General features: G+C 39.4%; 1 protein-coding gene across 2 annotated transcripts; it reads right to left on the bottom strand.

Moving 5' to 3' along the window:
* Positions 1–1,280: 1,280 nt before the first annotated feature.
* On the bottom strand, positions 1,281–22,093 carry AMPD1 (adenosine monophosphate deaminase 1). Of its 2 annotated transcripts, XM_001917779.5 has the most exons (16): positions 21,971–22,093; positions 20,198–20,209; positions 16,711–16,891; positions 15,262–15,427; positions 11,935–12,100; positions 9,329–9,548; positions 8,542–8,671; positions 7,305–7,499; positions 6,889–7,020; positions 6,057–6,220; positions 4,312–4,438; positions 3,966–4,129; positions 3,158–3,278; positions 2,089–2,262; positions 1,821–1,931; positions 1,281–1,460 (listed from the first exon to the last, which is right to left on the bottom strand). In XM_001917779.5, exons 1-16 carry the CDS (start codon positions 21,990–21,992, stop codon positions 1,302–1,304), a joined length of 2,244 nt encoding a protein of 747 aa, XP_001917814.3. In that variant the 5' UTR covers positions 21,993–22,093; the 3' UTR covers positions 1,281–1,301. The 2 variants fall into 2 exon arrangements, with proteins under 2 accessions (XP_001917814.3, XP_070123311.1); XM_070267210.1 differs by lacking the exon at positions 20,198–20,209 and having other exon boundaries at positions 21,967–22,071.
* Positions 22,094–25,884: the final 3,791 nt, after the last annotated feature.

Here is a 25,884-nt window from a genome sequence, read left to right as displayed (position 1 = left end):
ATCTGGCATGGGTTCTGTGGATGTAGTAAATGAATTAACTTGTATGTATTCTACTGCCCTCTCATGGGGAGGACGGAGATACACATAACGGTGGTTAGTGCCTTTTTAAGTCTGAGAATAGAATGTTTAATTTAGCAATTTGTATTATTTTGATGACAAGGAGGCCAAGGTAAAATAAAACCAGGTGCTCTGATACTCAGCAAACAGAAGTTCAACTTAAGAAACCAGGAGAGGATTTGCACTAGGCTAGTACAAACATGCTCTCGGGGGCACACCTATGTTTACAGCTACCTGCACAGAATGTGGAAACATGCAGGAATTTGCTTTTAACTCTTTTTTCATTTGAAATGTCATCAGTTTCTGAGATGTTTCACAAAATGCTCTTTTTCACATTTGTATCCACTTATCCTGTAACTTCGCACTGTGAACTTGAGAGTAGGAATGAGATCTTATTCTTTATACCTTTGCTGTCTAGTACCTGATACTCAGATGTTTGATCAGTAATTGTTTATTGAATAAGTTGAATGAAGTAAGAGCCCAAACACTAGATGGCAACACAGATGTATGTGTAGAAGTGTAGTCTGGGTCACTGGAATTCTACCTGACCCTGAGTAGCAGACTTAGTATAGTGTAGTTTTATCATATAGTGTAGTATAGTATAGTAATACGTTTCTAAAAAGTTACATGTGTATACTATTTTGGTAAGTGAAATCAATTAACATGTACCACTACAGCTGACTATAACTTTGTTAATTATGTCCTTAAAGCTAGGAATCCTTTTGTAAGATAAAGTCTCCATTAAGTATAATAACTCAAGTACAGATTTTCTGTATTGGGGTACCCCTGTTCTGTTTTTGCCTAAAAACCACTCTTCACTTGTATCCTATCAAAAGGACTTTTCAATGTCTATGTGCCTTAAGCAAGTTTTGTTCCATAAACCTAAAGCCTACATTCTCCCAATAACAAGTCATTTGTATTTTCACCCCACTTTAATAACTGTTTTGTCTCAAAGTCATGGAGACTCTGGAGTCAGACAAACCTAGGTCCCCATTTCTACCCCTCACTAGCTGTATCCTTGTGCAGGTTATTAACTTCACTAACCTCAGTTTATTCATATTCCCCCAAATGGAGGTAATAATATCTACTTCATAAAGTTGTGAAAAGAATTAAATAAAATAATGTCAGTGGAACAATATCTAATACAATCCTTGGCTTATACCAGGGATTCAATAACTGGTAACTATTATTATTCACACTCTACAATGAAAATCTCACCCATATTATTATTTGGCTTATTTATTTTATTCTCCTGATTTAAGGCCTTCAGCAATTAAATTAAGTTCATAACACCAGGTTTCATAGCGATAGGCCATGCGAATTTGGGCTACATTTGTTCTCCGGATATCATTTCCAGTAGGGCCGTCCTCACGGTAATTGTCGCCCAGAAACATTGCTTTCTCCTATAATAGAAAAGAAAGCAGAATGATTGTTGTCTTTTTTTACCCTGACATAGACAATACCTACATCCTCCACAAAGATTCCTTTCTTATGTTAGCCATGGGCAAAAGGAAAAAATAAACCATTAAAAGCACTCCTCTGGTGCCCCAATATGCATGGTCTGCTGAAAAATCAAGTATAGTTTATTTCCCTTGCCCAAAAGGATGGCCAGAGAGATAGAATAATTCTTTCTAGTTCCCGTCCGTAGTAACCGCATATGATTTGTGGGATAATTTTTTTCCGTGTGTTTTCCAACTAATTTTTCAGTATTCAAGTTACCAGATCCTATACTCAGAAGGGCAACCAGTCAAGGACAGGTCTACCTCATGAGAAATGCCACATTGCAGAACACTGTTTCTTGCCACTTCACACATATCGCAGGTACTCAGCTTGAAGACTTGTGCAGCAATGGCATATTCTTCCATTAGGGGCTCCTTGGGTTATTTATCCACATGAGGCCAAAAAGAAAAGGAAAAGGAATGCATTAAAAGAAATAAGATCCATCCTGCACAAAAAGAATAGTAAAATTCTGCGTGGGAAACAACAGTCCAGCAAAGTATACTTGTAATGCTTAAGATTCTAGATGTGTACCTTGGTGAAGTGGAATTGCATCGGGTCGTCCGTAGACAGTGAGATCATTAGCCCTTTCTGGAGGAAATCTAAAAAGGGATTTTTGGCATATTCTAGAAATAAGCTGTTGTTACTTAATGGCGACATAGCGATGGGAATCTGGGCTAAGAAAAACAAGTACTGTAACACAGGACTCTGAAAAGGAAAAGTGAAAAAAATATTTAAGGATGTTAAAAAAGGGATACAAACTGGAAATGTTAAAACCTCAATTTTTAGCTTTCAACAAAATGATCACCTGTTCTTTAAATTCCCTAGTAAAGAAGAATAACAATTTTTAAAAGGAAATACTATTTAGAATAAATTTAATTGGGATCATCAATTTTCAGAAGCTTTGCATCAAACCAAATGGTTTGAGTTTCAATTGCCTAAGTTAGATAGTCTGTCTCAGGCCAAAGACTTCACCTTGAAGCAGTTTTTTTTCTCTACAAGAAAGTTCTGGGGGCTGGCCCCGTGGCCGAGTGGTTACGTTCGCGCGCTCCACTGCAGGCGGCCCAGTGTTTCGTCGGTTCGAATCCTGGGCGCGGACATGGCACTGCTCGTCAGACCACGCTGAGGCAGCGTCCCACATGCCACAACTAGAGGAACCCACAACGAAGAATACACAACTATGTACCGGGGGGCTTTGGGGAGAAAAAGGAAAAAATAAAATCTTTAAAAAAAAAAAAAAGAAAGAAAGTTCTGATTCTCGCAAGAGGCATTTTAAAACATGCTATAACAAGAAATCTGGCAAAAACTAGTTTAAGGTAAGCCAAACTGCCTCTGAATTAGCCCTGGTCAGAGTTCTAAAACGGAAGTCAGGCCATCGGCATTAATTCATCTCTGCCACCAACTAGCTAGGTAATCTTGAGTAAGTCCCTTTACTTCTCTGGGCCTTTATAAAACAAGCCACACTAAATAATCTCAAAAGTCTTTTTTGCTCTACTTTAATTTGATTCCAGTGTTAATGACTTGTGACAGAATGATAAGGAAAAAAATTATTCTTCTAGCTCCAATATAAAAGTTAATATTAAGACGAGAGCCTCCAACTCACCTTTTTTAAATTCAGGCCATGCGAGATATTATCTGCTGTCATGAATGCTGTCATGAGATGGGTGAGAGCTCCAGCTTCCCCACAGTGAGGTCGGAACAGAAACGTATTCATGCCTCGTTCCCTAGGGAAATGGAACTGCTATAGGAACCACAGGTGACTGACTAGGACCTGGCAACAATTCTGGGCACAGCGTGACTTACAAGAAAATCTGGTAGGAAAACATTAGCACTCGGAAGGGGAGTGGGGCATCCAAAGGATTCAGCAAAACTGGCAATTCTAAATTGTAATCTTAATTCTTCCTAAACACAGACTTTAAAAAAGAGGCAGAAGAGGGTATGAGGGTATTGAGGAAAGTCAAGATCTGATTAACTGAACAGAAATATCTTCTCTCTCAATAGGAAATTTACTAATATCATCGTGTCATCATTTCTTTTAATCACACATTATGGGGGAAATGTTTCCAGAAAACCCCATTATAATATTCATCTATTTATTCCTTACCCAGATATTTCAAAAAGGATAAAATTGATGTAGTTTTATAATAAATTGCACAATGATTACTGTAAATTCCTAAACTTCCAAAGAAAAGGAACTGTGAAAGTTATTGAAGACTCCAAAATGTCTCTTCCTGACCCTCAATAAATACAGAAACTGAAGAAAAAGTCAAAGGAAAAAAATTTCTGATTTAGACCAATTGGAAGCATCCCAGCAACGCTGTACAGGCCCTTGAACACCTAGGGTACCAGTGTGTGAGCAAAGAGGTGTGTCAGATAGATTCTCCCTCCAGCTCCGGTTCTCATCTACTTACTTTCTCAGGTTGTTGAGCACCATGATGTTTGCATACATGTAGTAGGTATAGTAAGTGTAAGATGGATTCTTTTCCATTGTCCACTCCTGCGGCTTGGGGCTCTTGGAGGAGAACATGTGGCCACTGTGTTTGGACTCATCATCAACACTGTCAAAGCCAGTAATCTGTCAAGCAAAGTGAGCCATGCAAAGGGTTCAGTCTGGCTTTGGGGTCCCAGCCCTCAGACAAACTTTCATTTCCCAAAGGCAAGGACCAAAGTCAGAGATAAGCACCAAGAATTAATCACAGCTAGGTAGGAGGGCTGGTGCATGTGCAGCAATAGGAAGGTCTAGAGGGTCATGCTTACATGCTTGAGGAAGACGCTGAGGTCTGGGTGAGCCTGGGGATTGATGGTGGCCTCAAACACTGGCATGAAAACATTCTCCATCATCTTTCCGAAGTGTGGAAGGAAATTCTTGGATCGGAACACATCACTAGAAGCAAGAATGAAGAGAATTTAGGAAGAAAAAGATTTTTAGGACTGATAACCCCAGTATGAGGAAACCAGAGGACCAAATACCACGTTCAGGAAAAGACCTAGTGTATCCATCCCAGGTGCACTCTGGTACATTCTTCTTGGTTACTCATAAAGAAGGATTCAGTTTGGGTTGGGCATAGGAGAGAGAAATTTCTTGCAGGACCACATGCCTCCATCTCTTCTACAGACTCTCTGTGGTAAGAAAACTAAACCTAAGGCCAGATAGAGAATGAGTATAGGAACTATGTCATAAAAGCTTCCATGATTTATATGTGTGTGGTATACAAGATGGCGAGCATGAAATTGTTATCAAGAACACCTCTGACTGGGATTGGCTCCATGGCCTAGTGGTTAAGTTTAGCGCACGCCACTTAGGCAGCCCGGGTTTGGTTCCTGGACTCAGACCTTCACCTCTCATTGGCGGTCATGCTGTGGTGGCAGCCCACATACAAAATAGAGGAAGATTGATGCAGTTGTTAGCTTAGGGTGAATCTTCCTCAGCAGAAAAAAAAAGAGGAAGATTGGCAACAGATGTTAGCTCAGGGTGGATCTTCCTCAGCAAAACAAAACAAAACAAAACAAAACACCTCTGATATGCTGTAGCCAGGGACAGTCTAACAAACTCATACAGCACTCAATATATGCCGCTCACTCTTGTAAGTCGCCAGAAATATTTAGCTAATTTAATCCTCATAACAACAATAAATTAGGTATCATTATGACTCTGTTTTAAAGGTGACAAAACTAAGGCACAGAGAGATCATGTAACTTGCCAAAGGTCACAGCCAGTAAGTGGCAGAGCCGGGACTCGGGCACAGCCAGTCTAGGTCCAGAGTTCATGTTCATAACCACCACACTCTACTGCCTCTCTGCCTTAATGTGATTAGACAGGAAGTCCTACTCCAGTCAAAAAGTTACTTTTTGGCTAAAGAGACAGCATAAAACTATTGCATTGTCACAGGGCACACAGAATGTGGAGGCAGATGACCAGAAAATATATAAACATTTAAGTTAGATAAAAGATCAATGGTACTGAAAATCCCTGAGGGCAAAGAATAATTAGCAGGTGGTAATACCCTTGATAAATATTCCTTGATTATGGAGAACTTGAGCACTTGTAGATGAGACAATTGGCAGACAGTGGTAGAGGTTTTGATACACAAAAGCTACATCCCAGGACAAACGAGCATGGGAAAGAACGAACTGAACACAGAGAGGAAGACCAAGAGAAAGAAAATGTGTAGTAAAATGTACATAGTTCTTATTATAGCTAAATTTTAATCTTTTTCAATAAACTATTTTGTGATCTGCCTCAAGTCCTGTGTTTTCAAAAACAAAACAGAAAAAACTTCTGGTTAGAAAACTGAACTGAAATGATCTTCCTAACTCCTGTGTAGGTTCAAGAGTGCTGAACCCAGAGTGGACAAAACCAGGCACCCAGGAGCCAGTGCTGAGCGCTGCTTTAACAAAGCTTATTTCTGTCAAGATGTGCTGCATATTCCTTGTTTGTGTGGAGGCGGTGAGGCAGGTGGCATGAGTGCAGGCTTTAGGGTTTCTGATGGGTGGGTACATACTAGATCCTGGGGACCTGGATCATCCATGTCATGTTGGGGCAGTGGATGCGGTTGTGAACGAACCACGTGGAGAGTTTGCTCCACTCATCAGGACTGCGGCCATAGATTGACAGGCGGGGCTCAGCGTGCTGGTACTTGGCATCCACCAGGTCTGCACCGACCTCCTGCAAAGCCAAGAGAGGAGTCCAAAGCAAGGAATTCCCACAAGTCCCTCAGGGATCTAAACCTGTGGTGTCTAGAGAGAGGAGATGGATACTAAGAAGAATAGAGGAAATGTGAAAGGAAGTCGGAGGAAAACTATGAAGGTTAAGATCTAAGGGGACTGAGAGTTAAAGGGAATCTAGTGGGGGTAAAAAAAATGATAGGACATGATGGAGTCTGGAGAGTGAAAAAGTCATACTAAGGATGATGAAATATCCAAGGAACCTGCAAAAGAAATTCAGCTTCTCATATGCCTCCTACCTCCCAAAACACACATCTCCCAATCCTACATGTCATTCCTACTTCCTAATGCTCAGGCGTCATGACGATGAGGGCAGTTTCTGAACCCAGCTCTTCCTGAACTCCCAAAGCCTGAACGAGCCAGGTCCTAATCCACCCCAAGTCCACACCCTTAGCTTCTCAATCCTAGAAACAGAGGTCTTTTAAAATCGTTACAGTGGACGTTTCAGAAGAAATTCTTTCATTCATTGTAGTGCTTGGCCCCAGGGACGGCACCCTTCCTCTTTCCTTCCTTCCCGCCTTCCTTCCTTCCTTCCTCCATCCTTCCTTCCTTTCCTGCCCCTCCTCAAGAGCCAGGCCAGTACTGTCCATCTGGCTGGTTCCTCCTCACCTTGATGATAGTAGCAAAATATTCTCCATTAATGTAATTGTCTGTCTTCAGGTAGAGGTCTCGTAGTTCACTTGCTCCTACGGGATTGTATTTGTCATTGAACTTGTCAAAACGCTGGAAGGTTTGGCGTCCCTGAATCAGGAAGCAGGAGCACAAGTGTATCATTACCAGAGTTGCCCAGACCTAGAGAGCTAGGGAATGCCATGAGGAACAGGGGCCTAGGGGAAGGGCTTGGGCCCCAAGAATGGATCTGGGACAGTTGACAATGAGTGAACTTCAAAATTATTTGTGGGTGCTTTCAGTCAGCATGGCAAGCCAACACGGTTAGGAGGGCTCTGAGAAGGGAGAGTCTGTAGGAGAAAGGCATCCGGGGTTCTGAGTATCAGAGTGAAAGTGACATTATCTTTTCAACCTACAGCATGAACATCCAGAGAATCAACAGTCAGGTCATAGGGATGCATTTTTATTTTAGCAAAAAGTTCCTTTAGCGTCAGATTTTTCTCCTTGGTGCTATAGACCACTCTGTCAGCATCAATTTGGTAAGATTTCTTAATAAAGCGCAGGAGATGTTTCTGGTTCATGCAAGCAGCTGCATGGATATGGGTGTCCACCTGTGTGTACATTCAGAGAAAGAAAAACCAACAATCAGCCTTAGTTATGATGTCCTGTTAGAGACTATGGTGTCTGCAAATCCCATTGTGGTGGAAGAAAGAAGTAAATATCAGGGGTCTGACCTGACGGCTGGTGGAGGTAGTCCAGCAGAAAAGAACCCACAGCACATTTTGGTGTCCTTTGGGAAAGGTTGGGCTAGATGCAATAATAGTGCCTGCTTCTCTTGGATATCTGTACATCCAATTTACTTCCTACATTTGATCCACACAAAATTCTTGGGGACTTTTATCCACCCCTGAGGCACAACTGGAAGTGAAGTAGCTACCACGGCTTTCAGCTCCAAAGGGAGAAAGGATAGAAATTATGAAGCCATGGCACAGTGATGGCATTTAGGAGTTAGATATTTTTATAAGTACAATTTTATAAGCTGAAGTTTTGATAGATTAAGTAATTTGTGAAAGTTTATACAGGCAGCTGAGCCAGGATTTGGTCCCGAACCTCTGCTCATATGTTTCCTATTCCCCCTTCCTTACAATCACTTAAATGGTCAGAACACACCTTGAAAATGTTTCTAGTTGATTAGTTTTCCACAATCATTAGCTCAATGGATATTCACAATCCTCTTGTGAGCTAGATTGATCAGACATATTTCCCAATTTTACAAATGAGGCAATTGGAACTCAGAAATATTTAATCACTTCCCTCAATGTCTTACAGTCAGAAAATAGAAGAAAAGGACTAGAAAGAAGATCTTCCAGATCCTAGAAGAGTGGTTTTTGAGATTTTGTTCTTGTTAATTTTGTTGTTGATGATCTTTATAATTTTTTTATGGCAAGAATGTGGTAAACCTTTCCAATATGGAAAACAATAGAAATGGCATTTTAATCTTTTAGACGTAATCTATCTGCTTTCACTAAATTCTACTGAACCTGCAGAAATCTTACATTAATCAGAAAAACAGTATCTTTATTGTCCTGCTTGTGAAATAATTGGGTTCATGTTTTTGCCCAGGAATTACCTCTGAGCAGCGAAAATGTTTACCTTCCTGCAGTTATAAAAATCCCGGTGAGGGTTGTTCTTCAGTTCCTTTAACTCATCCATCTCATTAAGCATCTGATGGACCTGGAACTTTGAGGAGAGGAACTTCAGACGCCGGTGGGTATAGGTCTTACTGTGAAAAATTAAATCACATAATTCTGAAAAATTTCAGACATTTAAGGAAAACAGTCACAATTTCAAAACTATCCGGACCCATATCACTTATAGGAAACAATTATCGGAACGAACATTTCAGTTTACTCTGCAGTTAGTCTGACTTGCAGTTAGTCTCAGCCAGGTGTGTGACTTTGGGTAAATTACTTAACTCATCAAAATCTCAGCTTATAGGCGCCAGCCAGTGGCATAGCGGTTAAGTTCTTGCACTCTGCGTTGGCGGCCGGGGGTTCACCGGTTTGGATCCTGGGCATTGACCTACGCACCACTTATCAAGCCATGCTGCAGCATGTGTCTTACATATAAAGCAGAGGAAGATGGGCTCGGATGTTGGCTCAGGGCCAGTCTTCCTCAGCAAAAAGAGGAGGATTGGTGGCAGATGTTAGCTCAGGGCTAATCTTCCTTAAAAAATAAATAAAATAAAATCTCAGCTTATAAAACTGGAATTGTAAAAATACTCACCTCATAGAATGATTGTGAGGAGTAAAAAAAATAAGGTACTTGAAGGGTTTTACATAGAGTTTGAACATAGCAAGCACTAAATAAATACATATTCTTACTATCAGTAGTAGTAGTAATAGTAATAATAGTAGTTTAAGTCTCACTAAACACTTACACAGGTCCTTGGGCAATTAACGCAAGTAAAAAATTCATATCATCTAGGAAGTCATCCAGATTTGGGTAAGGAAGTGGCTTAGGCTCATCTTTGCTGGCTGCTGCTGCATTAGGATAGATGTAAACTACACCGTCCTTCATTTTGAGGTAATAATCCAGGTTTTCGGGGAGGTTATCTGTTCGGAAGGGGTCTTCTCCCTTCTTCACAGGAGGGGTAAAGACTTTTTCAATAAAACACAGAGTAATATATCAGCACATAAAAATAACTAAGATATAAAATACTGTAAGATCTCATTCATTTGGAATCCTGTACATCATAGTTGTAATTATCTAGAGCTAAGCTAAAGTTTATTTTTACATTACTTTTCAATGGCGACTAAATTAGTAGCATAAAATAACTATAATATTTTATCTAGTGTAAGAATGATTTTCAAGTTCTTTAGAAGTACTGTCTACGTAATTGATATGTTACTTACAAATTATTTTATTTATTTACTGAAGTTGGTTATAAAAGTCTTCCTGTCTAGAGCATCTTATTAGCTTACAGGGTAATTGCATAGAAATAAAAGTAAGACTACAGTTAAAAAGTAGAGTTTGGATCTTTTCCTTGTTTAAACCAACCTTCTCTATTAATGTTAATTGAGTGGTTGTTTTTTTAAATAAATTTTGCTTTTTAGGTTCACAGCAAGATTGAGCACCAAGTACAGAGTTCCTGTATACCCTTACCCCGACACATGCACGGCCTTCCCTGCTATCAATGTCCCAAACCAGAGTGGTATATTTGTTACAATTGATGAACCTATATTGACACATCATCACCAAAGTCCATAGTTTACCGTAGGTAAACTCTTGGTGGTGTACATTCTGTGGGTTTCAACAACTGTATAATGACATGTATCTACCCTTATAGTATCATACAGAATAGTGTCACTGCCCTAAAAATACTTTGTGCTTCATTTAAAATAGTTTTAATATAAATTGGAATATAAAATAAATTCTTATAAGAAGTATAATTCTTATTGTAATTATATTTCCCATTTTTTAAAGTACATACAATTTCTGCTAAAGGAATTGAGAAGGGGTCATATGGATAAATGTCCCCCTCTTTCCACTGCTGACAATTTCAACCTAAGAAAGCCAAGAACAAATTCCACACTATCACAGCCTTTAAAGCACTTGTCCTTTTACTTTCAACAAGTATGTGCTCAAGGCATCAGAAAGTCTCCCATTTGCAAGTGACGACTAAGACAGCCAGAGTGAGAAAAATAATATAGAAAGAAAAAGTTTGCACATTTTCTTTTCAAAATTGGGAGATAAGGAACACGAAAGAAGTGAAACAGTATGTTGCTACCTCAAATATCAATTTTTGAATCTCAAATTTTTGAGAGATAAAGTATGGCTTAGGAGAAACCAAGATAAGACAAACATCCTAAATGTCAATATTATAGAATCTCTTATAGCTGTCTTACACAGAATAGCTAAGCCAATGTTATGAGTTACCAAACTGGACACAAGTTTAATATGATTTTAATATTAAAAGAAATTACAGAGAGGAAGTTAATAATATGACAATTTGAAAGTTCAAAAATCTTTGATATTTGCCTTGTCTGAAATTTCAATTGTGAAGTGTTGTCCTAAAGGTATAAAGCACCTGCACAAAGATGTTTATGTAGCCTTGCTGGAAATAAACTTTAAAAAGTCAGAAATCTAAGTGCATAAAAATAGGAATTTGTTAAATAAATTACGATACAGTTATACAATAGAAATCTGTGAAATTATTAAAATCTGATTATTTTATTAAAGTACTTGACTTTATATAAGGCAGAAAGGAAAAAGTGAGATATGTAAAGAGAGTGCTATGGAAAGTCAAACATGAAGTTTGCTTTTATCCAGATGTCAGAGGAAGGTGGAAAATGATAGTAGTTGTGTTATACTTTGAAAGATGAGGTTGGATCTGGACATTTGGACATACGGTGAAAAAGTGAAGGGAAGGACAGTGCAGGCCCAGAGAACAGCATGGCAGCAGTACAGGGGCAGGAAAATGCTGAACTAAAGGGAGAAAGGAAATGCTTTCAACCAGAACAAAGAGTTTGGAGTAGAGGAGGTAAGTTTATAAATAGGTTGACTGTGCAAGTCCAAAAGTAAATAGATAAATAAAACGTGGGTAGGAGGCCAGATGGTGGCAGGCCTTGAATGCCGGGCTAAAAACTGGACTTAACTTTGTAGGTAAGGGGGAGCAGTCAAAGGTTTTGTCAGGAGAAGGATGTGCTCAGATCTGTGTTTTAATAACTGGCACCAAAGTGAGGATGAACTGAAAAGGAGTGAGATTAGAATTTAGCAGAGTAGTTAGAAAGCGATTACGATAATTTGGACAAGGAGAAATATAAGCCTAAATTAGGGTTTGGGGAAGGGCGAAGAGAGGAGGAGGTTTTGGGAGAGATTGCATGGACTGAATCAAGTGATTGGACATGTGGGCAGGAGACAGAATGGAGCCAAAGATGAGTATGATATTTTTAGACTGGAGTACTTATAATCTAGGGGAATATTGAATATTTAGTAGTTAAACCTAAAGATATAGTCCATACATTATATCAGAACATCGCTTACCTGGATAGAATTGCTCATTTGCCACCCAAGCCTCACCCTCGATGTTCCGCAAGTACTTGGAAGGAGTTTTAGGGAACCTCTGGAACGACTTCTGCATGTATTTCTCCCGTATACACAATGCCCTATACAGACCTTTGCAAACTATTTCAAAATCTTCAACTGTAACCTGGCAAGAAAATTTCAGAGTATCAGTCGCTCCTGTGAAAATCCAAGAACTGGGTAAAGCTTGTCTTTGGCACCTCCCAGCTCTCCTGGGTGTCGCAGCCCATGCTGAGCCTCACCTGCTTCATCCTTTACTGGGCCCTGGGTCTCCCTCCAGGAGCTGGTCCTGAAGTTTTTCTCACTCTTCCATTTCTACCAAAATGTACCTGTTCTACAAGTATTTCCTTACAGTCCTGTTTTTGGTTTTGATTTTTGCTAGATAGTAGTGATTATCTAGCAAATATGATTAAAAGAACCCATTCTAACATTGAAAATCCTTCCTTCCTTCCAGGTAAGATATAGACATTTTAAATATGGGCTTCTGAAGACAACATCTCAACTGAAAGACAATGGGACTCTAATTTGAGAATTAAAATCACTTGCTGGTCAGTGAGGGAAATATTTTGGGATGAATAAGGTATCACACATCCCTCAAACTCTGTCATGCATGCATTGCCTTCTGTAGCTATAGATGGATCAGAATGTCATCATGTGAGAAGTCATTCTTTGGATGGCGTTAAGGAGAAATTTGTGCCTAAAAATAGAGAGATTCTAGAGTAAACTTTTCTTGGATCTGCTGGAAATTTCCTAAACTGGTCCATTTCCTCTGCCCCATTTCTGACTCCTGGCTAGGACTGGCATGCCCAAGCAATTATAAGTTGAAATCATTTAATGTCCATCATCAGAGCCCTAAGACTTTCTGGGACCAATGTAAACCTGTTCCCAACAATTTGAGGCCCAGATATTGATCCTAATCAGTTGAACTCTTTTTAAAGACCTGATGACCTTAGCCAAGAGAGTCAGGCACAGGAGCTAGGTCTGGGGGTCTGCTTCCAATGGTATGCTTGTTCCTTTGCCACCTAACGGGCCACCAGTCTGTCAGCTCCTTAAGGACAAGAGCTGGATCTTATTTACCTTCTTGTCCTCATCACTTAGCAGACAATGCCTAGCACAGAGTAGGTGTTCAACAAGGACTGATTAACTTGAATCAATTGCCTATCAGGAATTAACAGCCTTGGAAATTTATCCCTAATTCCCCCTTTACCTCTCTGTTCAACTACAAGGGTAAAGACTGATTCGGGTACAGACTACAACCAGGTCGGGTATTGCTTAGCAGCTCAGCCACATTCAGTCAGCAGGTATAGCAACATACTTGGTTCTTCAAAGACTCCAGGTCAAGTTTCAGGTGCCCTCCAGCTTTCATAGGAGGAGGTGCTACTCCCTGACTTCTGTGCACCTTGTTTTTCCTCCCATCTTCTTTCTTTTTATTCTTGTTTTCACTTCTACCAAGCACATACGTATCAACTTTGTCTCCTAATTTTTATGTTGTTTTGAACTCTGGAGTTCTCCAAACTTTGTTTTCCATGTTACTGTTAAACATCTAATTTCAGTTATTTAGCATCTAAAACTCCTGCCATTTGCAGAGCACCCATATTATCATACAGAAAATAAATAAACAAGAATAGTGTTCATTTCATTGCTCTGTCACTTCTAAATACCTTAAGACTGACTCTAAGTGGGTCAGTTACATGAGAAGGGGGCTTAGGACTAGTCATTAAATCTATATTTGGAAATTGAACTACCATATGACCCAGCAATTCCACTTCTGGGAATATATCCAAAGGTAATAAAAACATTAACTCAAAAAGATATCTGCACCCCGATGTTCACAGCAGTATTATTTACAATAGCCAAGACATGGAAACAACCTAAATGTCCATCGATGGATGAATGGATAAAGAAGTTACAGTAGATACATATGTGTGTGTGGGTGTGTGTGTATACACACACACACACACATATATGCACACAATGGAATATTATTCAGCATAAAAAAGAGGAGATCCTACCATTTCCAACAACACTTTGAAGGCATTATGCTAAGAGAAATAAGTCAGACAGAGAAAGACAAATACTGTATGACCTAACTTATATGTGGAATCTAAAAAAACCCAAAAACCAAGCTCATAGAAAAAGAAATCAGATTTGTGGTTACCAGAGGTGGGAGGTAGGGGAAGGGGGAATTGGAGGAAGGTTATCAAAAGGTACAAACTTCCAGTTATAAGATAAATAAGTACTAGGATGTAATGTACAACGTGATGACAATAGCTAACAACCGCTGTATGGTATACAGGAAAGTTCTTAAGAGAGTAAATCCTAAGAATTCTTATCATAAGGAGAAAAAAAATTTTTCTTTCTTCTTTTCTTCTTTCTTTTATTTTTATTGTGTCTATATGAGAAGATGAATGTTAGCTGAACCTACTGTGGTAATAACATATGTAAATCAAACCATCATACCGTTCACCTTAAACATACACAGTGACATGTGTCAATTATTTCTCAACAAAATTGGGAAAAAACCCCTACATTTGGATCATAGGCTGATGGCTAACAGCAGTTTTAAAATCATGCTGATTCTGCAAGTCCATATGGCAGAGATTTATTCCTTGACCAACTGTTCTGGATAGGACAAGCAGGTCAAGTTGTTTGTGACATGAGTTTTCTATCTCCGTGGCATACTAGAGTCTGTTCCAAGCATTAATCTACTGTGTAAGCATCTGCAATGAAATTGGAGAGGACAGTCAGTCAAAAAACAATAGCCCCATTCGAATTTTCTAACTCCTCTCTCATTTTCCTTCTTTTCTCTGGTCTCTCCATTCTTCTTTTCTCTTCTCAAACTCTTTCTCCAGATTTGTTTTCTGTGATTACTTTATGAACCTGCAGCCCTTCTCTCTCTTCTAGGTCTGCCCTGGATCTTTTTTTTCCCAAAAGCCCCGTGTGCCTCCCTGAGGTTCCCTTTCCTGCTTTATGATGCCCTCAGCGAGACTAGTCCACCTGCTGATCTCTTTGTTTTTTTTGTCAAAATCTGTTCTCTGTATTCTGTAACACATACATCTCATTGTGCTGCATATTCTCTATGTGCAAGCAAATGAGATAAAGGAGGAGAAATTATGTGGGAAGATAAAAGCAAAACAGAAATATAAGTCATAGTATATGGGTATTGAAATGCAATAATGAAGTATAACAAAGCACAGGTGAGCTAACACCTTCCTCAAAAGGAAGGGGAGGAAGGTAAGAAGCTGAAACAACCAAGCAGCTATATCTGAGGGGCAAGGAGCAACTCACCCCAGAGGCATAATCGCCAGTGATCTGCACTCTCTGAAAATCAGGCACGGTCTGGTAGGTTGGAGACGAAGAAATGTATTCATCAATGTGGGACAGTTTGGCAGAAGATGTTTCAGTGTGTGGAACAGACAAATTAACGGTCTTCCGTCCGCGGAAACGCTTTTTTCTGGGTTTGAAATTACAAAATAAAAGGAGTTAACTTTATCATCATTGGGAGTTTCATTGTGATAAACTGATGTTTCACTATACAATTTCATTTTGAGGACAAAAAGTGAAAATTAAATGTGGGCTGGGTGTCAGAAACAGGATCCAACCATGTGGGAGGAGATATCACATGACAATGTTTCCTTCTTCCTGGTTTACTTTGGAACAGTTGCCTTAGGGAACATACTAGAAGGCTTTTGGCATGACATTGTTCTTCACAGACCATCCACTCCTAGAATCATAAATGTCAGTTACTACCTATGTCATTTTGTGCATGTTCCCTAAACTCTGTGAGATTCTGTCTCCCCATCTGAAAAAATGGTGTAATAATGTCTACCTTTTAGGATTTCTGTGAAACTTCATGTATATAAAATGCCTAGCACAGTATCTGGAACTTACAAGTTGCTTAATCAATACTACTGCCTCGAATAAACAAGTATTTATTGAGTTTCTACTGTGATCCAAGCCCTATGTTAAGTCTATGGGGAATGCCAAAGAAGATGGATTGTTGTTCTTTCCTTAAAGACATAAAACCAAGAAAAAGACAGCAGAATGATCATTTTCCCGTGAAGCTGGTGGGGAGGGGGGAGTGCTGTGAGGAGGGGAGTCCAGGTAAGTGGTCAGTATAAGTTTGAGGAGTAATCGTGGCAGATAGTGACAGATAGTGCGTACTATAGTAGTTCAAATAAGGGAAAATAGACTTTGTGGAGAGAGCTCTATGAAGGCTGCTCAGGGGAGGCAGTAATTATACATCATAGATGTAGGATGGCCAGGCATGAGGGCAGAAATAGAAGGCTCTATCCCTGAGGCCTGGAGGAGATCAGGCTGGCTGGGGGACAGGATTCATGTCAAGGAGCACAATGCTAAGTTTGGCCAAGGATGGAGTCTGAAGATGAGGCTCTTGAGTTCCAGTTTCTATACTCATCATGTGTAAGTTGAGTATGTGCCCAGCACCCAGCAGCCCACTTTCTTTGGGACAATTGCATAGTAGCTCATGTCCTCTTGCTTGGGTGGATAGGGAGGCTTTGACTAAAGGGAGATGTGGATGAGGATAGGAGGTCCACAGCTTTCTTCTTTTTTAGTCATTGTTACCCTGCCCTGGCATATACAGTGTGGAGGAGGGAAGAATTTTCAACTCTGGCAATTTTTCCTCCAAGTTGAACCATCATTCACTCAGACTGAACCATCTGCTCTGAATTTCCCCTTGTGTCCCAATGTACTAAGCACTCCCCTTAAACAACTTACCTCTTGCCTTCTGAAGAGGCGGACAGAATCTCCTGGTGGAATGCATGGGCTTGCATCTCATAATGAGAAATTGGACAGATTTCATCCACATCAAAGGGGGAAATCTCATGACGTCCGCCCTCATCTTTGACTTCAGAGGCAAACACTTTTTCAGCAAAGCTACGAATTTCATCATCAATTTCTGAAAGAGGCGTTCATGTGTTAGTATTCAAGTACTTTCTCAGAAGTCATCCAAGAGTTTCGGCTGTGTGTAAGGCACAGTGCTAAGGATTGCCCTGAGTACACGGCTCCCCTGCCCTCCAACCAGCGTCCCAGAAACTTGATGGAGCTCAATGCCTGCTCTCTTTTTAGTGGGTTTCTGAGTAGGGCGTTTGGAAATCCATTCTCTGAAATACAGGTCAGATTCCTACAGCACATTTCAGGCGGGTCGAAAGATGGGATTGGGCTCTTGCAGGGCTAGCACTTAATGTAAGATCACCTGTTTGTGGCAGGGCTAAGTTTGATTTCATAGTAACCGTTCAACATAGTCCTTCCCATTAGGTTGGTGGAATTTTCCTGATGGTTTTGGAGATTTGGATAGAGTTGTTGGTCCTTGGAATTTTTCTTCCTAAAGAGAACCAGTGATCTAAGTATTTCTGAGAAATAAATGTGTACTTTAGGGCCTTTCTTCCTCACAGGACAGATACTGTATTTCTCTCACACATCACAATCTCGTTTTCTTCAAATCTTGACAACTTGATGTGTGGAGGAAGAGAACCACTAAAATTTACTACCCAGTGTTTGGAGTGTTTCTTGTGGACATGTAGCCTTTCATAATGAATGACCCCTGGAAAGCCAATTTTATTTTCACATGCCTCAATTTTCCATTCTTAAAATGAAGGGAGGGGTGACTTTTAGCTTGGCAATGAACATCCCCAAGATCCTCGGGATATAAGAGAACCAGTTTCATCATATAGGGTGGTGATGGCCATCAAGTATCTGCTTTTCTGTTAAGTTGCACTGTATTTTCCAGATACCCAATTGTTTCCACCTGAATAGTCATTACCTCTAGTACTTCTAATTTCTTAGTATTTCCAGAAGAGAAGATAGCAAATAATGAGAATGGCAAACAGCTAGCTATTTGGAGCAACAGAAAAAGATAGAAATATTCTTCACATAATGACAGAACAAACTGCAAGCAGAGAGAAAGTCCTCCTCACTCCCACCCCATCAACGTTTATACAGGTCTCCAAAATGCCAGATTTTCAATTCTAACTTAAGTAAGCATAATGTGTTCAAGTACCTGTTCTGCACTTACCAACTCCTTCATCTTCCTCTGTTTCAGTTTCTTTATCTATAAAGTGGGAATACAAATACCTACCAAACCTCACTCACAAGGCTGTTGTGACATTAAGTGAGATAACGTACATGGAAATGCTTTAAAGAAAATAAACCATCAGATTAAATTGAATCATATAATTTGGTAGCATCGGTCAGACGGATATTTGGTATTTGGGGTTAGCTTTGGGCTATTAAGGAAATGATAAGTGATATGACTTAGTAAAGGCTGAAGCATACATTGGAAATGATAGTAATTGATTCATAACTTCACCAACACTAACAGTCAGGTCAGCCAGTTTTCAAAACCTGGCTTGTCACAGCACAGCTAACTGAGAAGCCCAGCCCACTATGCTGGCTGAACTTCACACATTCATTTGTCTCATTAAACTCAAGCACTTCCTGAAACTGAAAAGCACCTTTGGATGCTATGAGTAGTTCTTTGGCAAGCACCATGATCTATGAAGGAACAAATGGGACACTAAGTAGGTACATTTGACGGCCTGAGAATGCCTTTCCACACCACAGCCAATTGATCCCCAGAAATAGTATCATTCCTCCCCGAGCATCACAAGCAAGCACATGCACTTGAGGATAAATGGCAAGCAGAAGCTAGAAGAGACTTCATGCACCACAAAGGGCAAATGGAAATAGGCCAGTTGGTGTTGATGATGAGGAGGAGGAAGAGGATGAGGATGAAGATGAGGATGCAACTGGTTGTCACTCTAGATCTGCAGCAATGCTGTTGGAGGCCTCAGGAAGGACAGTATGGAAACGGATGCCCAGGAACCAAATCCTGCTTGCTTGAAACCTAGCTTCCAGAACAAGCATGCCTTATCTAGGACTGCACATTTCTATTTGTTTCCTATTTTTAAACATTATTGTTTTTACTAAGGTTGTATCTCCATTGGCCACTATAGACAGTTGAAAAGTAGAAAAGCTACTCCCAAGAAGTAGTTTACATGATGACCCAAAATTATATGCTTGATATTTCCTTCCATTGAACCAACCAGTTGTTTTGACTTCATGCAATCACAGCTGAAATTTGACTCCGAATTCAAGAGCTTTGCCTTTTAAAAATACTTCAGAGAGTGGTAATGATTATGGAAAGGAAAGAGTGAGACTGGTATTTCAAAAGATGAGTAGATAAGATTTGGTGACAACCTGTATTCGTGGTTGAATTCAAGGAAAGATGACTCCCTTGGGTTTGTATAGCTAATTGCTGAGTTCTTTTTTGAACATATGATGTTTGAGATAATGGAGCATCTGAGTGGAAATGTCTTGAGGATAGGACATCTGCACTTAGATAGAGAATAGAAACAAGAAGTAGAGTGGTGAAGAAGAAAGAACACTGGATTAGAAGTGAGTAAAATTGTCTGTGACAGCTGGGTGGCCCTGGGCAAACCACACAATCACTGGGAGCCTCGGTATTCATCATCATAAAAGGGGAATGTTAATAATAATAATATCAACTTCAGAGAGTTGTTATAAAGATTAAACAAGAAATACCGTAAAAACTCCACAGCACTATCCAGAAGTTGGGGGTTATCATTATTAACATAGGAAATGCAAGACTCTTGAGAAAAGGAATATCATGCTTGCTTCTTCACCCAACAGATCCAGAAAAGCATGCTTATTTCTCAGCAGTGCTTTATTAATATGTAGAAAAGACAGGTTGTAGGCTTTCCATCTGCCACATCGTATCTCATAGAGGAGCTCAGAGGCAGACTTACTATCAGTCAGCTAAAGGACAAGTCTAATTTGAGACTGAGAATACATTTAAAGTTACAATTTTATCTAAAATGGGTTTTTAAAATATCTGATCATAAAAGTTCACCATGAAATTTTTTGCATTGGAGTTGAGGGCAAGACTAAACAGATCCCTTTGGCTAATCTGTCTAAAGGAGAAGATTGTTTTATTTCAAAATATCAAATGAATGCCCTGTGAGGTTCTCTTTAAAAAATGGATTTTTTTTGGAGTCCAGAAAATCCATGACTTCATTTGCTATGCTATCAGATATCCATGGTCATTATTAATCTTTGTTGGCTTTCAATGGTATCATTTAATAAACACTGCTGAAAAATACCCACGTTTCTGAGTTAAAGAATAGTATCATTTTCTTAATTGATACTTTAGCAAATGGCAGGAAAAATAGTCCAAAATACTCACGTTTTTCTTCACCTGTATGAAGTAAAATAAAACAAGATAAAATATATGAACAACTTTCAGAAATGATAGTGGCTATGAATCAGGGCTTTGGGATAGAAATATGTAGATTGGTACAAGAAAGGAGTGTGGTGGAATGTGTTATTACAACTCATTCTTACATTTATCTGCAATTTGCTGCTGTCAAAAAACCCTGGGAATATCTTCATTATACTTCTCTTCATTTTCTTTTCTTTTTTTTCCCCTTCTTCTCTCCAAAGCACCCCCGTACATAGTTGTGCATTTTTAGTTGTGGATCCTTCTCATTGTGGCATGTGGGATGCTGCCTCAGCATGGCTTGATGAGTGGTGCTAGGTCCGTGCACAGGATTCCAATCAGTGAAACCCTGGGCCGCCAAAGCAGAGCTACGCGAACTTAACCACCTAGCCAGGGGCCAGCCCCTTTCTTTTCCTCTCTAATATGTCTGTTTAAATTTATGTTTATAATCTTAAAGAGGTACTCTGTAAATGTGATTTTTAAAAAACCTGATCAAGAGACCTGTAAATTCTCACACAATGTTGGTAGCAGGTAAACAGCTCATTTGGTAAACAATTTAGTAACACCTACCCGACAGCCATTTCTGACAATCTATTCTGCAGAAATAATCCTTAAACACAGAAAATCTTGAGGTGCAAATATTATCGTTGGAGCATATTTATACTTATAAAAAACTGTAAAGAACCTAAGGGGTTAGTTAAGAAAATTAGATTATTATACAGCCATTTTAAATTATTTTTCTTTTTAAAGACTGGCACCTGAGCTAACATCTGCTGCCAATCTTCTTTTTTTCCCCCTCTTCTTCTCCCCAAAGCCCTCCAGTACATAGTTGCATACTCTAGTTGCAGGTCCTTCTGGTTCTGCTATGTGGGACACTGTCTCAGCCTGGCCCGATGAGTGGTGCCATGTTGGCACCCAGGATCTGAACCCGCTGGCTGCTGGCGTGGAGCCCATGAACTTAACCACTCAGCCAGGGGCTGGCCCCTACAATGATGTTTAAGAAGACTTTGGAATACCATGGTAAAATGATTATTATAATGTTAAACAAAAAAAAGCACAGGATATAAAATAACATAATATAATCACAACTGTGTTTTTAAAAAAATTCTTTAATTTTGCATGGAAAATAGATTGAAAAGAAAAACACTAAAATATTAAAAATGGATATCTTTGGATGATGGACTGTGGTTATTATTTATTACTATTTTCCTGAATTATCCAGTTTCTCTAAATGAGTGTTTATTACTTTTATTTTTTGGTTCAATTTATCTTTATTTCATGTGAAACGTATTACTTTTATAGTGAAAAAGACACAACTTATTATTTAAAAAATTACTCTGTGTACAAAGCTGGATTGTGAACCATCAGAATACACAGATTGGGTTAATACTTCCATTACGCTCACGATTTTCAGCCAATACTATAGCCAGAGACGTTGTAGAGGACCCTTCTCAGAAGTGTGGCAGCACAGGTTTCCTCTGGACTAGCAGAGTAATCATTAAATGTCTGACCCAGTTCTCTGCTGGGATCGTGCTACCACATGATTCAGTTTTAGAAAATTATCTCCCTCCCCAAACTGAAAACATAAAAACCTTGAAAACCTTGTCTTGCCTCTTCCTGAAATGTATTATTAAAGCTACCATGAATCCTAAATAAGGGATTACCAGAGCTGACAGGATAGTTAAAGGAATGGTTGCATATTAAACAAATCGAGCTCTCCGAACAGTTTTACACACCTACCTGCAAGTTTCAAGAGAGGCATTGTTGCTGGGATCCTTGATTCTAGGATAGCACAGTAGAAAGGGAGAGAGGAGACCGCAGAGATGACTGACAGACACTATGAAATATCCTGACATTCATTTTATTATTTTGCTTGCCCCTGTAATCTGACCCTTCTCTGCTAAAAGGAGAGAGATGAGCTTTAGACCTATTTATAGCTTTAGGCAATTGACAGTGAAAAGCAGGTGAAGACTTCAGTCTTTACCCCAGGATTTTAGAAAAGATATCTGTGGTAGGCTAGGAATTGCATTTCAGTACTCTCTAAATCTTCCTACGGATTGGATTATCTTCAAGTGCAGTTTTCTTGCATGACTTGACCACTGACGATTATTTTCCACGCTCGAGAAATAGAAGGAAGTCTTCCAGGGGCTGGACAGTCGCAGTCCTCAGGATCTCAGTCATGAGAACAGTTTTCTGTGGTTGCTGAATATGCTGGTTTATTCATCAAGCTCTCAACACACACACACACATACACACACGGAAGTTTTCATTAGAAATAGCCCTGACTTAGCAGAAATTCACGTGACAGGATTTATTTAATGAATTAAGTAGTAAATTTACTCCAAATCTTACAGATATGCAACTGCCATCCAGAGTGCTCAGAGACCTTACTCTACGTATTGTTATAAAAAGAATAATGTCTTTCTTTTGTATAACATTTTATAGTATACAAAGCACGTTCCAAACATTATCTATTTGATCCTAATCGCAATGCTGTAAGTCAGGTAGCACCTTCTCCCTGCTTCCCAAGTGAGAAAACTGGGGCTCTGAGAAGTGAAGTATCTTGCCCGAAGTCAGTCTGCTCGAAAATGACAAAGCCAAGACTCTCTGGAACAAAATTTCATACTCTTTCTGCAATAACGTAGAGTCTTAGTCATGGCTAGGTACGTGATAATTACTGTTAGGTAAAGAAAGTACTCTGCTAGGCTCAGCAGAATTTATAAGTTGTAACAGTTTATACTAAAGACAGTGGCACTAGGTTGAAGCTTCAGATCTGGAACAGAATTATGGGCGTAGACCGAATGATCTTTTTACTATTAGCTATTTCCTGTTGAAAATTAGGATAAGTCTCTTTGTTGGCAAAAACTGAATGTTTTACTGCTTAGCTTAATGGCCATCATTTCCTTTCAATCAACAATATTGGGATACATTACAAAGGAGTTACTGAACCAAAATGTTTGTTTATTCTTTTCCAGCTCCTTTTTGTGACATTTCCGCTTGGATTTCCCAATAATACCTATAAATTGATATGTCCAAACCAAACATTTTCCTCCCAAAACCTGCTTCTCCTACAATGATTCTTATCTTTAGATGTTTCCCTCCAATTTTGCCATCTCATTTGTGGCAGATACCCTAGTTGTCTACTCAAAAGTCATTTTTCCTTTCTTTTGTATTAACAAAACCTTTTTGGTTTGCGTACTAAGGTGTTCAGCCAAAAAACTATATTTGCTAGACTTCCTGGCAGCTAGAAGTGGCCGCATGACACAATCTGGCCAAAGGGAAATAAGCAGAATTGCTGGATGGGATGTCTGGAAAAGCTCTTCTATTATTTTTTAAATTTTATTTATTTTTTAATTTTGGCGGGGAATGTCCACATACACTTTTACTATCTGTGTTCCATGTGGTAACACTAGTTCTCGTCTTCCTCCTCCCCTTGGAAAATCTCTTTTAGGAGAGACCAACTCAGCTGGCATATGTTTTGCCCTTTGCCCTTCTTCCTGCCTGGAATAAGGAAATATCTGAGTAGGGTGGGTGCAAACTAACCAGTGTTGTAAGAGAAGTGGCAAGCAGGACAAAAGCCACATGTGAGGAATGACGGAGTAGAAAGAAAAAGCCAGGGTCTCTGACGGCATCCTGAAGCCATATTAGCCCTGGACTGCCCATCTCCAGACACCCTAATATATAAGAAAAATAAATTTGTTTCAGCCACTGATTAGTCAGGTGTTTTGTTACCAGCAGCCAATGTAATTCTAACTAGGTCATTAGTTACCTCAAATTCAGATGATTGCAATAGATTTCTAATTATTTTTCTCTGCCTCCAATCCATATTGCAAAATACGGCCAGATCAAATCCTCTTGAAATACAACTTTGATCATTATATTCTCATTTCAAAAATATTCACTGACTCCTCATTCATTGTTTCAACAAACACTTCTTGGGCACGTAAGGAGACCAAGCTGAACTGGTTAAGGTCAGTTAGATCTCCGTTCTAATTCTATCTCCTCCTACTACAAGCTGTGTGGCCTCAACTTTGAAAACCTAACCAAGCACTGTCCTGAGCAGTGGCATATAATGAGCAAGAAAGACAAGGCCTCTGCTTATATTCTAATGGGCAATACACACAGTAAGATAATTTCAGGGAGAAATAGGTGTTATGAAGAAAACAAAACAAGGGGATTTCTAATGAGGAGAGATGATTCTCAGCCCATTCTATAACCGAGGGCAGGAATAGACCTCTTCTCAGAACTGTTTAGACTAGTAGCATAGATTTTTAGATACCTTATGCAAATTTCTACCGGATCATCAAGGACTCTATCCATATGAATGGCATAATGCACTTTTAGAAAATAACCCACTCTCCCCTCAAAATAACTTGAGAACTTCTTGAATAAATTTCCATGTGACCATGGAGCACTACAGAGAAAACAAAGTTCCTCAAATCTATGGGATCATCCTAGCTACTTCATGCTCTTATCTTATTGGTGCCCCCAAAACTCAAATGCTTATATACCACCCATTTCAGGACCCAAACTCTTTTTCATAAGTGCACTATTTTCAAGAATCCATGACCCACTTGTAGAATTGCAATTAGTTCAGTATGGTTGGGACTGAAGGATAGAGTTCGAGAAAGTGCATGGTAAGAGACAGGGAAGAAAGAGAGGTAGAAATCATAACATGCTAAGAGTTTTGAATTTAATCATTATAGCACCAAGAAACCATTGAAGAGTTCTCAAAAATGGAGTGAAAGTAATAATAATAATAATAATAATAATAATAATAATAAATAAACCCATTTTGACCATGTATCTTATACCAATTACCCTACATTTATCTCATTTAATCTTGACAACATTTCTATGTGGTAGATATTATTATTACCTTCATTTTTCAAACAAAGTAACTGAGGCTCAGACATATGAAGTGATCATCTGTAGTTACACAATTAATAAGTGGCGGAGTCAAGGGCCGGCTCCATGGCCAAGTGGTTAAGTTCATGCACTCCACTTAGGCTGCCTGGGGTTTCACAGGTTTGGATCCTGGGGGTGGACATGGCACCACTCATCAAGCCATGCTGAGGTGGCATCCCACATAGCACAGCCAGAAGGACCTACGACAAGAATATACAACTGTGTACTAGGAGGCTATGAGGGGAAGAGGAAGAAGGAAAAAAGAAGGTTGGCAACAGATGTTAGCTCAGGTGCCCATCTTCAAAAAAAGAGAAAAAACAGAAGTGGTAGAGTCAGGATTTGAACCTAGAGTCATCTTAAGCTGAAGACTGTGTTCTTTACTTCCTCATCATACTGCCTTTTATATGGTCTGTTTGCATTTTAGTAAATCCCTTTGGCCACAGTAGGGTTAGGAGGGGAGAAAAGCTGGAGGAAGGAAGACCAGTTAGAAGACCATTTTGAAAATCTTAAAGTTAAAGGTGATGAAGGCTTAAACTGAGACAATCACTGTAGAATTAGAGTGGAAGTGACAGATATGACATATTTTGAAAACAGGATTATCAAATCACAAATTAGACGTGAGGAGTAATGTAAAAGGAGTTGTTGAGAATAGGTCTCAAATTTCCTTGTGAGTGATTTGTAAGAAAGTCATGCCACTCACTAAAGTAAACAAGGCAAGAGGATAGACAGAATTAAAGCCAAAGCCA

This window comes from Equus caballus, chromosome 5 (assembly GCF_041296265.1).
Source record: "Equus caballus isolate H_3958 breed thoroughbred chromosome 5, TB-T2T, whole genome shotgun sequence".
NCBI classification, from domain to species: Eukaryota; Metazoa; Chordata; class Mammalia; order Perissodactyla; family Equidae; genus Equus; species Equus caballus.
The sequence above is the reverse complement of the archived record's forward strand: the minus strand, read 5'-3'. Positions and strand labels throughout refer to the sequence as shown.